Source organism: Micropterus salmoides, unplaced genomic scaffold (genome assembly GCF_014851395.1).
Source record: "Micropterus salmoides isolate LMB-PRFRI ecotype aquatic unplaced genomic scaffold, ASM1485139v1 Ms_hic_scaffold_2742, whole genome shotgun sequence".
NCBI lineage: Eukaryota > Metazoa > Chordata > Actinopteri > Centrarchiformes > Centrarchidae > Micropterus > Micropterus salmoides.
Window position 1 is genome coordinate 6674 of NW_024041976.1, and position 15487 is coordinate 22160.

A 15487-nucleotide genomic window follows, 5' to 3' on the forward strand; every position below is an offset into this window, starting at 1 on the left:
GACCACTGAGGTGCCCGTGAGCAAGGCCCATAACCCCAACAGCTCTAGTGGAGCTGCGGTTGAACTGGGCAGCTTTCAAGTGTGAATGTGTAACGGTGTGAATGTGATCAGGGCAAAAAAGAGGCTTCCTCTCAGTGAAGCTTCCCTGAAAAAATAAAGGTAGAAAAAAAACAGAATTCATCACATCCTTGAAAAAGTAGAATATACTAGCATATTACAGAGATCAGACTTAATGCAATCTGACTCCACTGTTGCATGACAAGGACAGTTGGTGTATAAAAACTACATTTTACTCTAAATTTTAATTCATAAAAACATAAACCTGCACAATTAATGAACGCCTTTGTTCTGCTCAATGTAAATCTAACAGCGTCTGTTAAAGGCTTAATTCTGATGAGAAAAATCTTTCTCCCAGTTTCAGTTACCACCACATATTGAAATTCCACAGTTGGACTGTTACTCCAGCTTTTCCATCAACAGTTTTCGCCGGATTCCAGCATTCACCTGCCACGGTCAGTAACTCTGTGAGCCAAACTGATTCGGAGAGCAGAACTCAGCCTCCGATGATAACTGGCACCTGAACCGAGCGTCTGGCAGAGGGGACGAGTCTCAAACTGCCAGAGTTTAGATAGCAGCTCATGTTAATTTATCACCCCTGCTCACAAACTGAATCAGATCCACCAACTCGCCACGCTCTTCCTCTGCCAGTTACATCTACTGCAACACACCTCACCTCACTGCTGCTAATGTCATTAGCTGGCTAAAGTGACAGTTTGATTCAGGCTGTCTGAAGTTTAAGTCTTTTATTTCTGTAAAGAACATCTTCTATGCAAAATACGCTAAATATGTTTTTCAGCCGGATGTGTGGGCAGGAGCAGAGAGGTGGCGAGTGGAGGAGTTTATGAGCAGCAGACTTACAAACAACCAGCAGATAAACACTCAATATGTTTTTGTGTTCTTTTGTTTTTAGAGAATATTATATCGATTTTATATTATTATATTACAGTAGGGAGTACTGCTCAGCAGGGAGTTGCCCAGACCATGTGGGGCTGAGGTCAGGGTGTGTGAAATGATGTTGGGTTTGTTCCTGCTGTTAGGCCTGGAACACCGCTGCCTAAATTTCATTTAATTTCACTGCATTGTGTGACTACAGTTGTTTGCTTTGCTGGCTGCCCGCCCCCTTGTGCAGCTGGTTTCTCTGTATTCACTGCCTGTCCTCGCGTGTTGCTGCTTAAAACAGACACTAACATTTAATAATGAAATTTAATATATACTAGAAGACCTGGAGTCTGCTCTGGACTACCGCTCTGATACTTACTAGTCTGTCAATGACAAAAGGAACAAACATCAAACCCGTATTACTACACTTATCTAAAGATTCAGGGTCCCAAAGGGCGAGCCGGGACATCTATAAGAGATCTTTTATTCCCCATGCCATACAGGCACAGAATGTAAACTCAAAGCACTTTTAAATGTGTTTCTTGTAGGTCGTAACTTACCTTGTTTCCATTTTCTGTTAGTGTATGTTGATGGTGGTGGTGCAGTGTTACAATCTCATTAACGAGTGTTACATAGGGCTGCAACTAATGACTATTTTCGTAGTCGACTAATCTGTTAATTATTTATTCGATTAGGGGGGTGACGATTATTTTTGTCACCCCCTAACCCTAATTAAACCATTTAACTAATTGAATATCTTTCAAGTGAATTACTGATCTCCAACACGCAGCCTAACTAGCTAACCTTAGCATTAAAGGAGACCTATTATGCTTTTCCACATTTTATGACTTATCTTTAATGTTATAATGTTGGATGTTCATGTTAAACATGGACAAAGTTTAAAAAATGAGGTTAAAGCATTTATAAGAAATCACTGTGAGCAAAAACTTCAGATTTCCTCCTGTTCTGAACGCTCTGTTTACAACTGCTTTTTCTTCCAACGGCTCCGTTCTACATAATACGGAGCCAGACGGAGCCGCTGTTCCATATATGGTCATGTGCTCCCACAGCAACGCTCAGTCTGCCTGTTCTGCTCAGCAGCAACAACAGCCTGGTAACATGCTTCAGGTCTTGGCCAATCAGAAGACAGTGGGCTTTGAGAGGGGGGGGCTTAAAGAGACAGGAGCATCTACAGCTTGTTTCAGACAGAGGCTGAAACGAAGGCCTGCATGAGGAATCAGTATAAGAAAATAAATTATTTTTTTGAACTTTGAATCATGCAAAGCTGCCATACAGGAGTCACAGAACTACAATGTAGGACTGGAAAAGCAGTTTAATAAGTGTCCTTTAAGTGAATGAGGTTTACTATTCAGAGTGAACACCAGTATCAACGCCGGGGGGGAAACCAGGGAAAAAAGACAAGACAGCGTAGGCTACTCCTATAATTCACTGATTTATACAAAATTTGGAACTATATAAAAATAAAAGCAAGTAATATAACCACAACTGTACACTAACAATGTAATGTCTATTTAGAAAAATAAAACAGCCCCCTTTCATAATACTTCTGTAGTTTATTTTTCAAAAGTGCTTATAGGTTTTAGGCTGTAACTCAGTAGAGAATGTTCCGTAGGCTACATCACGAGCCAGATGTTCCTTGATGTACTTTAAACCATTACTCTTACTAATAACTTTTAAAGCTGGGTCTCCGACTTTGCCAGCGTTGTGTTGGACAGATTTGTGCTGCGGTGTTTATATGAGAGAGAGAGAGAGAGAATGTGCTGCGTGAATGCGCTACGGCGTTGATCTGCAATCAAATAAGATTTTCAATAGGCCTAGTAAAATAAAAATAAACAATCAGTATGTGGCGGTCAGCGTTGAAACTGTGTCGGGCCGAAACAGATAAACGTATAGGAAACACTGCCTTTCTTCTGTCTCTGCTGCTCTGTTGTTGCTGCTGCAGTGGTCTGAATAACTGGGACCAGGGTGCTCTGAGGGCGTGGCCAGTTGGCCGGCGGACACTTGTGGAGCTTCTCAACCCCGAAAACATTTGAGCGCATTTTCGATTCGCCATCACCGTCGGTAAAACTGCAATATTCAAATTCTACACAGTTGACTCTCGCCTCAAAAGTGTATTTAGTAATTAAATAGTGTGCTAAAACGCATTTTAACCAGAAATCAAGTGGTGTTTTCTTTTTTTAATAATTCACCAACACCGAGAAACATTTCGGCAGCAGAAAATGAGTAAAAGACTAACGTTATTTAGGGTGGAAACTACGGGGGAGCTCGGCTCCTCTTAACAAGACGGTAGCTCCCCTGATGGATCATGCCTAAATAGATTTCTATAGGCTGTGTGTTTGTGCTTTAATGAATCATGATCAGAGAGGCTGCTGTCAGTTCATTACATTACAGTTCAGAGACAGTAATATTGTAATATAACTAATTACTCTCAAATGACAGTAACTAGTAATTTAGAGTGTATTACATTTTGGAAGTAACTTGCCCAACACTGCAGATAAGGTAGTCACAGTACAAGGGAACTGCTACCAAAGTCGACTCGGCGATTAAAACTGTCTATGATAATCTGTTGACAAACCAAAAAACTAGTATTTCTCATGGATTATTAGCAGGATACATGGAATCTGCAGAATCTCTAGTTTTAGCAGATGTCTCAAACAAACTGAATCCGTAATGTTTTCAGTCCTTTTTTTTATACATTTTTTTCTTTTCACACTGTACATTTTTTTGTACTAGACAGTGCCCTTGAGTTTGTGAAAGTAGCTTTTTAAAATTTATTTAGAATGTATTATGATTTGTGAAACACTGAAGGTATTACAAATCGTTCTTTCAGATTTTATGACCGGTGCCACACACACAGAGCAGAGAGGCCACAGCGGACGGGATGAAGTCTGCGTGAAAGAAAAGGAAGTATTCTTACACCGATTATCAAACTGAACAATACAAGCGTACACCTTCTGAATTCATGTTTCTCTCTTTCACCGAACTGACTGCCTTGTTAACTCATCGTAAAACAAAGAACAAAACCGTCGTGGTTGGTCTTTCCACTCTTCCAACAATCACCAACTCTTCTTTGGTGGAAATAAACCCTCATCTCACAGAGTTAGATGTGAGAATATTCAGGCTCTACAGCTGTTTTTCCACACTGCTGGCCTCTTTGTGCTGCAGGGTTAGCTCGCTGCGGTGCCTGTCGTCTTATTCTAGGGCAGACCATTGAAAAAATTAGACTAGGGGAGGCACAGCTAAGCTATCATTGGGTTTAGGTTTCGCTGTATAGCTTTAAAGGTGCATAATTCTGGTTTATTCTGTCCCAATACAGCAATTTTTCATTACAGTTCTGTCACATACTGTAAATACATATTTTTATTTTTAAATATTGTCTGTTTATTACTGTAATTGATATAAATACAATATCCTCCATGTAAATATCTGCCATATTGTTCTTTCTCTGCACACATTTGTATTATTTTTAATAATTATTATTAATTTATTTATCCGTTTACTCCATGTTCATATATTTATTTATGTCAACTGTATGTTTGTCTACGTGCAGCACCTCATCACCAAAGCAACTTCCTCATACGTGTAAAAACTACTTGGCAATAAAGCTCCTTCTGATTCTGATTCTTAACCTAACCAAAGTGAGACGTCGACAAAGGTGCAGTTTTAAAATTGTGACTAAAACTAGTTTTATTTTGAAAATCTAACTGGACGTTGCATATTTATTGTTGCTAACTTGACACGGCGCTCTTCATGTCAAAAAACAAAAGACGCTAAAGGGGTACCAAGGGCGTTAAAAAGCAACGCCAAGTGGTCTTGACAAAGTGTCCATATGTGACAGGTCGGGAGTGAGAATGTGTCGTGTTCTCCACATGTACTAACTTCAGTGTGCAACATACCGTGTTCCTCTGTATACAGACTGATAAATGTTATTTATTTACATATAGTGATTTCATAGTATTAGACACTGCTGATCAGCTATTGATTGGATACTTCCTTTGACTCTTGTCTTTATTTTACATTTATTTTTCACACACATCTGTTTGCCTCAACAGACAAATAAAGTACATTTGAACTGAACTGAAAATGTTCATAAAGTCAGATTCTAGCGGGGGAAAAAGCAACAAAACACATTATCAGACATCACAGGCAGGATTTTTATTTACAAAATCTCTCTTGTTGGTTATTCAAAACGCCGCATATTGATTATTGATTTTTAGCTGTCAAGTGTCGATTTTGAAGACATCCAAAAGTGGTGACAATCTTTCAAACGTGACGATGTCAGAAGTTGAGTCTCCGCCTTGTTTACTGCTGTTTGTCTTGAGGTAATCATTTGAACAGATTCTATTTTGATAAGCAAAAGCCGTGTAGGAACATTAAAACTTTCAATCTTCTGTCAGAACACACAGCAGAGAGAAGAAGCAGCAGACTGTCGCCACACTTTGCCCCAGGCGGAGTCTTTTATCTATCAAACTTTACCACACCAGGGGTCTGCTGCTATTTTAGGCCTCCAATAATGTTTGGTTTTTTTCTCCCCTAAATTTTCCTGAAGTTAGAGTGTTTGTTGCTGAGCAGTTGTAGCCAAAACTCACACAGCTACACACACAGACGGTGACTGGCTGGAGTTTTGTTTGTTGCCTGGGATCGAGGTGCTGGCTTCAACACTAACAGACTGGGGGGGGAGGGGCTGGGGACCATCGGGCCCTCGCTGAGTTAAATCACTTCACTCGTTCGACACGTGAAAACCTTCAGCCACAGATTCATTTACACAGAATTCTCTTTGGAGTCCTTTTAAAGGTTAGATACAAAGAACTTTAAGACAGATCAAATAGGAGCAGGGTTGGATTTTAAAAGTTTAGAAACTCACTCGCAATTAATATGAAATCTTTTCTAGAAATGTAAGCATTATTTTTAAATCTGTGCAGAGCTTTCTACTAAAAAGGCACTCCGTGGAGTATACTTTAGGGATGAAACGATTACCCGTTTAATGATCAACCACGGTTAAATTCCCGACGGTTATTATCACCGTACACATTTTAAACTCACGGCAAATACTGTATCAACCAAAGTTAGCGACAGTCTCCCAGAAGCAACGTGGGTTTGTTTGGGTCAATGGAAACACGGTGACGCTGTGGAGATTTTTCAGTCACTTCTGTATTTTAGCTTTTAAGAGAGCGTTGAGGGAAACTTGATTGAAGAAAATGACTTTATAGTGAACGCAGGGTTTGGTTTGTCTGTCTGACTTGCTAACAGCGTGTAAACTGAAACTTTGCTGCTGTAAAAACACTACATGTTGTTCTGCTGCTGTGTGCGTTGTGCGTCCACTGCACATGATAACACGTTAGTCAACCAACCAGCATATCTTGTTCATTTCAAATCCAGCAGCTGTCAAATTAGTTGTAAAAGTGTCAGAAGAGGAGAAACGCTGCAGACTCCTCTGTATTTACATCAGTTGTTGGGCTCATTGCAGTATAATATAATAATATATCATATAATATATAATAATATAAAATCTTGATAATGCACACTTTGTTTTCATTGGTTTACATGAGGTATTGGCTATTATTTTAATGTTTATGGAAATTTTATTTGTAGTTTTCAAAATAAAACTTTTCATACCGTTTCATCCCTAGATTAATTCATCCCAATGTAAAGTCTACAAGCTGAGCGGGAACGCACAGGCTGGGCCAGCAGGAGAAACAGTAATGAGCATGTGCAGCGGGCCACACGACATGGAAAATAATCAACTCTTTTTTAAGCGACTTTTGCCTTTATTGAGGATAATTCAGCTGAAGCTAGACAGGAAATGCAGAGGAGATATGAGAAGACATGCAGCTAATGAGCAGCGGGTCAGATTCAAACCGGGGCTGCTGCGGTAATTACTCATAGTCCTGGTAAATGGTGAGCGTGCTCTTACCGACGCCACACAACACGGAAGCTAGAAAACTTTTGTTTATGTGCTCAGCAGAAACTTTCACTCATGTGACAGGCGCCAACTGAGTGCAGGATACACTTCCTGTAATACATCAATTGTCATAAACAACGCAAGTTTGAAACTTTTAAGAAAAATCAGCCTTGCAAAAGTTTTATGAGCAAGAGAATGCATTCATCATGTTTATTAGACCTCAAGGATAAACGCAGTGTTTTGTAACACTGAATGTAAACCCCCCCCCCCTTTAAAAAAACTGACCTTTAACACACTCACTAAATCATGCTTCTTTCACCACAGATATATTACTCAAATCAGTGATTCCTCACTGAAAACTTAATTCACGCTTCATTTAATTGCTTGAAAGGAGGTCATTTGTCATTTTTGACATATTATAAAATAAGAAATTAATCACCAAACTATGAAAAACTTGTATTGACAGTGAATGTAATTCAGTTGGAGGTCTAATTAAAAGACAGTGCCCTTTTAACATGTACAAAACGTTTTTTGTTTTTTTTTACATGAAAAGTACCTTTTCAGAGCATTGTCTGTGCTCAGTGAACTCAGGGCGTTCATCCTACATTTTCTCATTTTCTCACCACACAATACAAAAATGTAACACATCATCCACAAAAATAAAACACAAAAACGCCGGTAACACGGACCTCAGAGCCTTTAGCGAAGATCAGAAGTAGAATAAAGAAACCCAAGGACAGCTGCTGATAAGACGACAATGCACCATGATAGAATGCTTTAACCAAACACGACCGTTCTCTCACCGTTTATCCAGTCAGCCTCCCAGACTTGTCCTCCGCCATCTTCCTCTCTCTGTCCAGGTGCAGCTCCCGTCCTCTCCTCGAGTGTCCGTCCTGCAGCCAGCTCCCAAACACCTCCCGCGCTCCTCCCATGACTCCCCCATTCTGTCCCCCGTTCTTTAACTCCGCCGTGTTCTGCTGCGTCAGTCTGTTAAGTTACAGGTGAACGAACAGTTACAGAAACCAAAACTTACACTGTGAGATCGTGGTGTTCAGATCAGGTACGCTGATACTTACCGACCAATATTCAACTATTGAATCATTACTGGCGGACAATCAAACTGTTCGTCTCACTTACTCGCACATAGACGCCTTTATATTTTAGTGTTCTTACATATCTTAAATATTAAGATCTTTTAAGATTTATTTAAACTCCAATGTCTTATAAAACTTTTTGCAATTTCTTTTCTTTATTTAGTCTTATTACATTAAGGAAAATTCTCTGTTGAATGGTACGTGCGTGTTATACAAAGAAATCTTTGGAGATAAATTGGGAAATGATAAAGACGAATCATACTTATTAAACATTTAATCCCCCAGCAGTCGTCTCTCTGACCACCATGTTTTTGCAGACAAAACCTAAGACAACACAATGAAGTAAAGGTGCAACTAATTTGGTTCCGGCATATAAAATAACAGGATAAAGACTTCCTTAACCAAATTGAGCTTTAAGGATGGGTTGCTGTATGCTGTAAGTCCTAAATTTGTCATATTGGACTATATATAAAATTTACTTTACTTGACTACAAATCTACAGATTCACAAATAATTTCTGAAATCATTTTTTTCCTAAAAGGTTTTTCTTTTTCAGAACGAAAGGGAACTGTCAATCATTTTTCCGATGTTTAAGCGACTGACTGACCTGATCAGATTTAACACAAGTGGGTCATAAGAGGGATACTTCTTAAAATTATGAGGAGGCACTAATAATTAAAATAATTTCATTCTGAAGGAGGACATTATCTTCATGTAATGTGAAAAACGAGACACTAAATCAACTTTAACAACCAAAAAGGAGCCCACAGATGTCAAGCCTCAACTGTGACAGACACTGTGATAGAAACAGGGACTTACTTCAATTTTTTACACTTTTTAAAATTAAAAAGAACATGAGAGGTAAAGCCTTCCAATTTAAACCCTGCTGAAAGTCTTCAGCAGTATATTTTCGCTGCATTTACAAATGTCTGAACCACAGTATGCCTTTTCATTGCGTCCTCTCCTGTTGTCTGTACATCACATCGCTGTGTTGCGTTTATAAAAACCAACAAGAGCCAGAAGGATTTCAATGTGGCGTCAGTGCATGTTCATACTGTGGTGCTTTACAGAGGCTGAGCCTGAACTCAGAGCGGACTCGTGGGAAGAATAAAACCCTTGCCTGACTTATTGTGGAGATATTGGTTTCCTGCCTAATGGCTCTGTTATTTGGCCAAAGATGTCCCAAGCTCCTGGAAGGGAGGGCAGGCTAAATAAAGTCCGGTAGATTTGTAGGTTAATGTTCTCAAAACAATGTTAATGTGGCAACTTAAAAAACCACAGCACAACTCCCTTGAGGGGAAGCCGAAATTTGGATGCACGGATCACCATAGAAGGTGTCATTGGCTAGAACCGGAAACCAAGAGAGAGAGGAGGCTGTGTGCTGTACACATTGTAAAGCCCTTTGAGGGGATTTTGTGATTTAGGGCTATATAAATAAAACTGATTTGACATGACTCTTTTCATGAGAGGCCGAGATTTAAGCAATCCTGGGTCAAACCTGCTGTATCACATTCAATTCCATCATTGAATTATAAAAAAAGATACAAGGTAAAGATGATCCAAAGATGTTGTAGAGTCAGTGTAGGATTCAGGACACTACAAGGTTTGGCGTTTGATTTGCTGTGCCAGTGGTGGTAACTTAAATCAGCACACCAGCTCACCTGGTACAGCGCGTACCATGTATCAAGTCCCTACTGCAGCAGCCCAGACTGAAGTCAAGTAAGGGCCCTTTAATGCATGGCATTGCCCTCTCTATCCTCTGCCTTTCCTGTCTTTCTCTACTGTATTGTATTGTAAAAATAAAGTGAAATGCCTAACAATAAGAATCTCCAAATCACTTAAGTGCTTCGTCTTCTTAATGGATCAAGTGTGACTAACAATAGAAGAGGATGGTTTCCCACTCACATTCAAAATGCCTTCAAAAATGCCACTGAAAGGCCCATTGAACAAAAAAAACTTTCAATATCCTATGAATACTGTACCTGCCAGCAAACCGGTCTTGGAACTCATCGTGCTGTTGACTGCTGAGGCTGTTGCGCTGCTCCATAAGCCAGCCCAACTCAACCTCCAACATCTTACTGGTGCTGTTGTTGTTGTTTGTTAGGGCTCCGTCCTGACAGCGCTGGATAATGCCGGGGGGAGCGTTTTCCGGAGAGCACACAGGTGTCCCCTGCCCACCGTTCACACCATTGTTCTGAAAAAGTTCTGTCAGCGCCATGCTGCCACTCTGCAGCCGGTTATCATTGAACCAGCGGCCAAGGTCAGTGCGAGCCGGTCCTGTCCGACCCTCCGGTTGGCTAAACTCCTCAGGGGAAGGCCACCGTGTTTGAGCAAAATCGTCCTTGAGGAGTGCCAGGGATCGGCTGTCTGGAGGCACAGAGCAGGAATTCTGGTTTGGGATGGAGGGGGCAGTGGCGCCGGGAGCAATGATGGGCAGGGTATGTGAGGGTGGAAGAGGGCTTTTAAGATGGCCCACACCGGTGCCTGGCTTGTGAATCCCATTCAGCTGTAGAGTTTGGTGTTGCTGTTGCTGCTGATGTAGCCGTTTCTTGGTGATGCCACTGGCGCCAATCCTCTTAGTGCCCATGGAGTTGAGAAGGGCTTGTTCCAGGTTGTCGCGTAGTGCGCGACGCTCCACAAACCAGCTATCGATTTCCTGGTGAGACAGGTGGGTGGTGCCTGCCAGATTGTCCACATCGCTGTGGGTGGGGAAGCTGTTCCTCAGGAAGTTCTCCTCTAAGATCTTTAGCTGTTCTGCTGTCTTACCTTTCATTCTCTCCAGCAAGGGGAATTGGGTAAGCACAGAAGACTTTTGCTGAAAGTCTGATTTCAGACATGCGGGTGGCTCACCACCATCCATATGTATGACTCCATTGTTGTGAGCAAGGGAGGTTTGATTGTGGAGCCATTTGCCGTCTGTGCGAGATGTCCCATTGGCCTCTGCCAGAGGTGTGAGTACCTTATCTCCTCTGGGGTAGGTGGCTTTTAGCTCTACTCCTTGCTGCTCTTTTAGTTTCTTGCTATCCAAAGGGAATCCTGGAATCTGAGACGTGGCTTTAGCCGGAGTGCGAATGGACTGGATAATGGGTGGCCTCCTTATCTGCGGGGTAACAATTGGAGGGGAGTTTGGCAGCTTCAAATCAGTAGCTGGCAAAGGGTGGGTATTCGGGTGCTTCTCTTTGGAAGTGAGTGGCGAACTGTGAGGAAAAAGTAATGGGCTTTTAAATGAAGGGGCAAAGATAGGCGGGGGTACTATCAGTGGTCTCGTTAAAGACTCTGGAAAGACTATGGAGGGCAACGACACCACTGGCTTTGTTTTGGGACTACCTAACGTTGACAGAATCTTCCCTTTGGACAACAAAGATGGTGATGACGACGATGATGGCGGTGGCATTAAAGGCACAGTAGCGGATGTCCTCTTCATCTCTTTGGTGACCAGAGGAACTGCTACAGGTCTCTTCATCTCCATTGGAACAGGAGGCGGAGCCATTGGGAGGCGGTCTTTTAGAGGAGGAGGGGGTGGAGGAGGAGCCATGAGACCTCTGTCTTTAGGGTCACCAGAATGGGGGGCGACTGCCATGATGGGCCGCTTAGACTCCGGACCGAACACTGTCGTCAGGTGTGTAGGCAAGGATCGTTTACCGTTAAGGCTGGAGCCAATAGCAACTCCAGCAGGAGAGTTTGTGATGGTTAAACCATTGGACGCAATTGTCCGGATATGACTTGTATGCCCAATTGTAGTGTGGACAACGGACTTTTGGGAGGATTTGGCAGATGGCTGAGGGATGCAGCTTGTAGGCTGGACAGTGAACGTTTGATGGGCAGGAGGGATTGAGCCATTGAACATCTTCTTCCTGGCTTCTTCCACCTCCTCTGGGGACCAGGTGATGCCTTGCTTCAGCCGCTGGGTTGTGAACCAGACTTTGATTTGTTCCTCCGGGTGCTTGGAGGCAGCTGTCAGCCATGAAAGCTCAGCATGTGTTGGGTAAGGAAACTTGTTAAAGGAGGTGATCAATGTCAAGTTGTCATCTAAAGAAGGGTTATATTTGGTGGTGTTCAAGGGAACAGCTATTTTTGGTACAGAGTTAAAGTTGGGTGGGCGCTGGAGCATCGGGGTGACATGGGAGAGCCCTTGGAGGATCGTGGGTTCAGGGATGATGACCGTGCCGTTGATGTTAACGGCTGTGATTTGATCCTTCTGGATCAGGCCATCAAGCTGGCTTTTCAGTTCGCTCCTTTGATAGAGCGACCGGATATTGTCAGGGGTTTTCAATGTGGTAGATATGCAAGGTGGAAACATAGAACTGCTGTTGCTTTCACCCTGTTCATTTGTCACTTCGCACTCAACTGAATTGTCCTTGCCTTCGATTGTCTGCTCTAAGATAGTCTGATTGTTCATTTTTATCCTCTTGAACTTGAAGTTTGTCTCGCCGGGGTGCTGGCTCTCATTGTGCTCCGTGAGCGAGTCGAACTTCTTGGTTTTGAAGTTGCATACAGCACAGAGGTACAAAGGATTGAGAATGACATTAGGGTGGCTGGAGTCCACATGCTCTTTAAAGTCATTCAGGTTCTGTGTTGAAAATGGGCAGTATTTGCACTCGTAACCTCTGGGTTGCTTTTTCTGGGACGCCGGGTCAGATTCAGCCCCTTCCCTGTCCCTCTCATCTCTGGCTTCTAAATCTTCAATGACAGGGGGTTGATCTTTTTTCCCCAAGTGCTCTTCTTGTTCTAATGGCTCAGGATTCTGGTTTTCCACTGGTTTTGGAAATGTCTGCTGGTCTGGATTCACTGGATTCTCCTGATGGGGTTCTCGACGACTCTGTTCTGCAGATTCAGAGGATTCTGCTTCTTCTTTTTCGGTCACATTGTTGTCCGCCATTATTTCCATGTCCATTACCTCCTCAGGGTCATCTTGCTCTTCAGGCAGGTCACTGATGACCCGGACCATGCAGGGGGTGGAGGACTTCCTACGACTGGACATAGTGGCTGCTGCTGGTATTGGTGATAATGGTGGTGCTGGTGTTGCTGATTGCGTTGACGATACTGTGGTTTTTGGCTGCTGCTGCTGCTGGTGCTGGCTGAGGACGACAGCGTGTCGGTTTTTGCGGGGACCTTACTGGGGTGGGTCAGAGCTGATGGTTGTGGATACTGGTAAGTGGGTGGAGGTGGAGTCTCCAGCGTGCAAGAGGGAGGGTGTGAAGCGGCTGACGGCGCCGGCCCAAGACCGGTTGTGCAGTGGCGTCTCCCGCTCACTGGCAGTGTCAGCTACCGACCTGGGCGTCATGGGAGGGCATCACAGACAGCAGTGGCGCTCAAGCTGCGTAGAGACAAACAGAGAAAGAGAAAATTACATGTTAATATTGTTTGTGTTCAGTGAGCTGCGCTGCAGCCACTTGGGGAAACGCTAAAAGCAGAGAAAAATACATGTTAGAAAAACATCGAGAGAAGTCATGTTGATATTTTGTGTGTGAAGTGATGTGCCGAGTTCACCCGGAATAAGACAAAGAACGGGTACAATACATGATGAGCAATGGCAGAAGGGAGAAAAATAGACAAATTGCCCTTTTGTAAACAGGCATACTACGCTTTTGGTTGAAACATTATATTTATTTGAAAGACATGAGATCAACATAGTACCAAGGATAAAACACAACAACATCCACAGAGATTTTTATTCTTACTGGAGTCACTTGCACTGAAAATATATGCACTGACTAGTACTATTATGCTTTTTGGATCAAATGTTCCTTCAAAGACAGTAAGTTGGATGTGAAGCAATAAACTTAAAGCCCTTGAAAAAGTACTTTCTTTTTTAACTATTTCTCTACAACATTAAATATTTATGACTAAATAGGCAACAAAGCTTTTTTTTTTTTTTTTAGGTATTATTTATTAAGATTTAGAAGTTTAAAACTCAGTGAATCTGCTGTTTTGTGCAGTTTGATCAGAATCAGAATCAGCTTTTATTGCTAGGTATGTGTACATATACGAGGAATTTGTGTCTGGATTGTACAGAGATTGTATCAGATGTAGATTCAAATCTTGTAAATCCTGATAGGTGCACAGATGTATGTGACAAACTGTCCAAACTAAGTGAGTTAAACAGAAGGTGAAGCTACACAGTCTTCACAGGTGCATGTATTTATTAACAACCCAATGTGTTGACTTGTCAGGTATTGACAAATTGACTTCAAGAAGAGAAGAAGAGAAGTATCTTTGGAAATGAAGGTAAAGAAACTGGATTGTAAAGGCTGATAACAATATCAGTATTTGCATTGCAATACAAAAACCAATACAGCATAATCGTTCATAAGATCAGTATGCAGTATTTGCAGTAATATACTAATATAGATGTGCTCTCTGGGAGAGAATCTCAGAGAAACATAAGAAACATACTAATAAAGTGATTGCCTTTGATAAAAAATATACCCTCTGTTGCTGTTCGGGTTATTATGCAACTCCACATCAATGTCATGTTGATAAGCAACATGACATTTTGCTCTCCTCTTAAGTCAGGTTTCTGTCTCGACGCTCGTCCTAAACATCACAGGAGCTTCATCAGGTCCAGCTTAATCAGACGCCGGCGTTTAACAGCGTTTGCAGACAACGCCAAGGCCAGAAGTTAACTTGGACCGAGAAACCGCGCCCGAAAATGACAATGAATCCGAGTGCCACTTAATCAGGGCACGCGGTTCCAGGCCAATCACATGTAAATACAATAAATTCAAGTCCACAGCTACTGCAAAAGGAAAAAAAAATCTCCAAACCCCATTAAAAAGACATTAAGCTTCTTTCATGGATTCGGGCAAAGACAACTTCACAGGATAATTACCCTGTAATCATGTAATAAGAGAGACTCAGTGATGAGATCTCCTGACAGCTATCATCCACACATGGAACTGGGAGAGAAAGGACAGAGAGAGTGGGGGAAAGACAGGTATGAATAAATATGGGAAGAGAGGGACAAAAGGCTGAAAATAAAAGGAGGACAAACGGAGGAAAGCAGGTAAAAGAAAGAGCGAGAGGGAGGAAAAGTGATATAAAAAGGGAATGAGAGACAGTGGTGTAGAAGCAGAGAGTTAAAAGAGAAAGAGGGGAGAGACTAAAAACTTCCAAGCTGATGAAACAGAACAGGCACAAAGCAGAAGACGTTTTAACTAGGCCATGGCCTGGCAGACAGAAGAGAGAGAAGACAGTGAAAGAAAGAAGAAGACGAGGTGAAAAGGAAGCAGATAAACATAAAGAGGGAGGAGGAGAAAGGGACAACAGAGCGCTTAAAGAGGAGAAGAAAAAAAAAGAGGACAAGAGGCAGAATCGAATGCAGATAAAGAGGACGAAGGAAAGGAGGGGGGGAGCATCTCTATTTGACAGAAAATTTTAAAGGAAACCTGAAATATCAAAAAAAGAATAAGATAAAAGTTTTGGTGCATTTTCTATCAGCAAACTTTGATAGCTTTGAAAAGGTGTCCCAATCTTTTTTGGGGAAAAAACACTTTGCCAGAAAAATTGAGAGTATTTCAACACTTAATTA

The 15487-nt window shown here is 42.0% G+C and overlaps 1 protein-coding gene across 1 annotated transcript; it reads right to left on the bottom strand.

Moving 5' to 3' along the window:
- Positions 1-7181: 7181 nt before the first annotated feature.
- LOC119881846 (zinc fingers and homeoboxes protein 2-like) lies at positions 7182-13295 on the bottom strand. Its single transcript, XM_038691950.1, has 2 exons — positions 9939-13295; positions 7182-7849 (listed from the first exon to the last, which is right to left on the bottom strand). Exons 1-2 carry the CDS (start codon positions 12935-12937, stop codon positions 7669-7671), a joined length of 3180 nt encoding a protein of 1059 aa, XP_038547878.1. The 5' UTR covers positions 12938-13295; the 3' UTR covers positions 7182-7668.
- Between the last annotated feature and the right edge of the window lie 2192 nt (positions 13296-15487).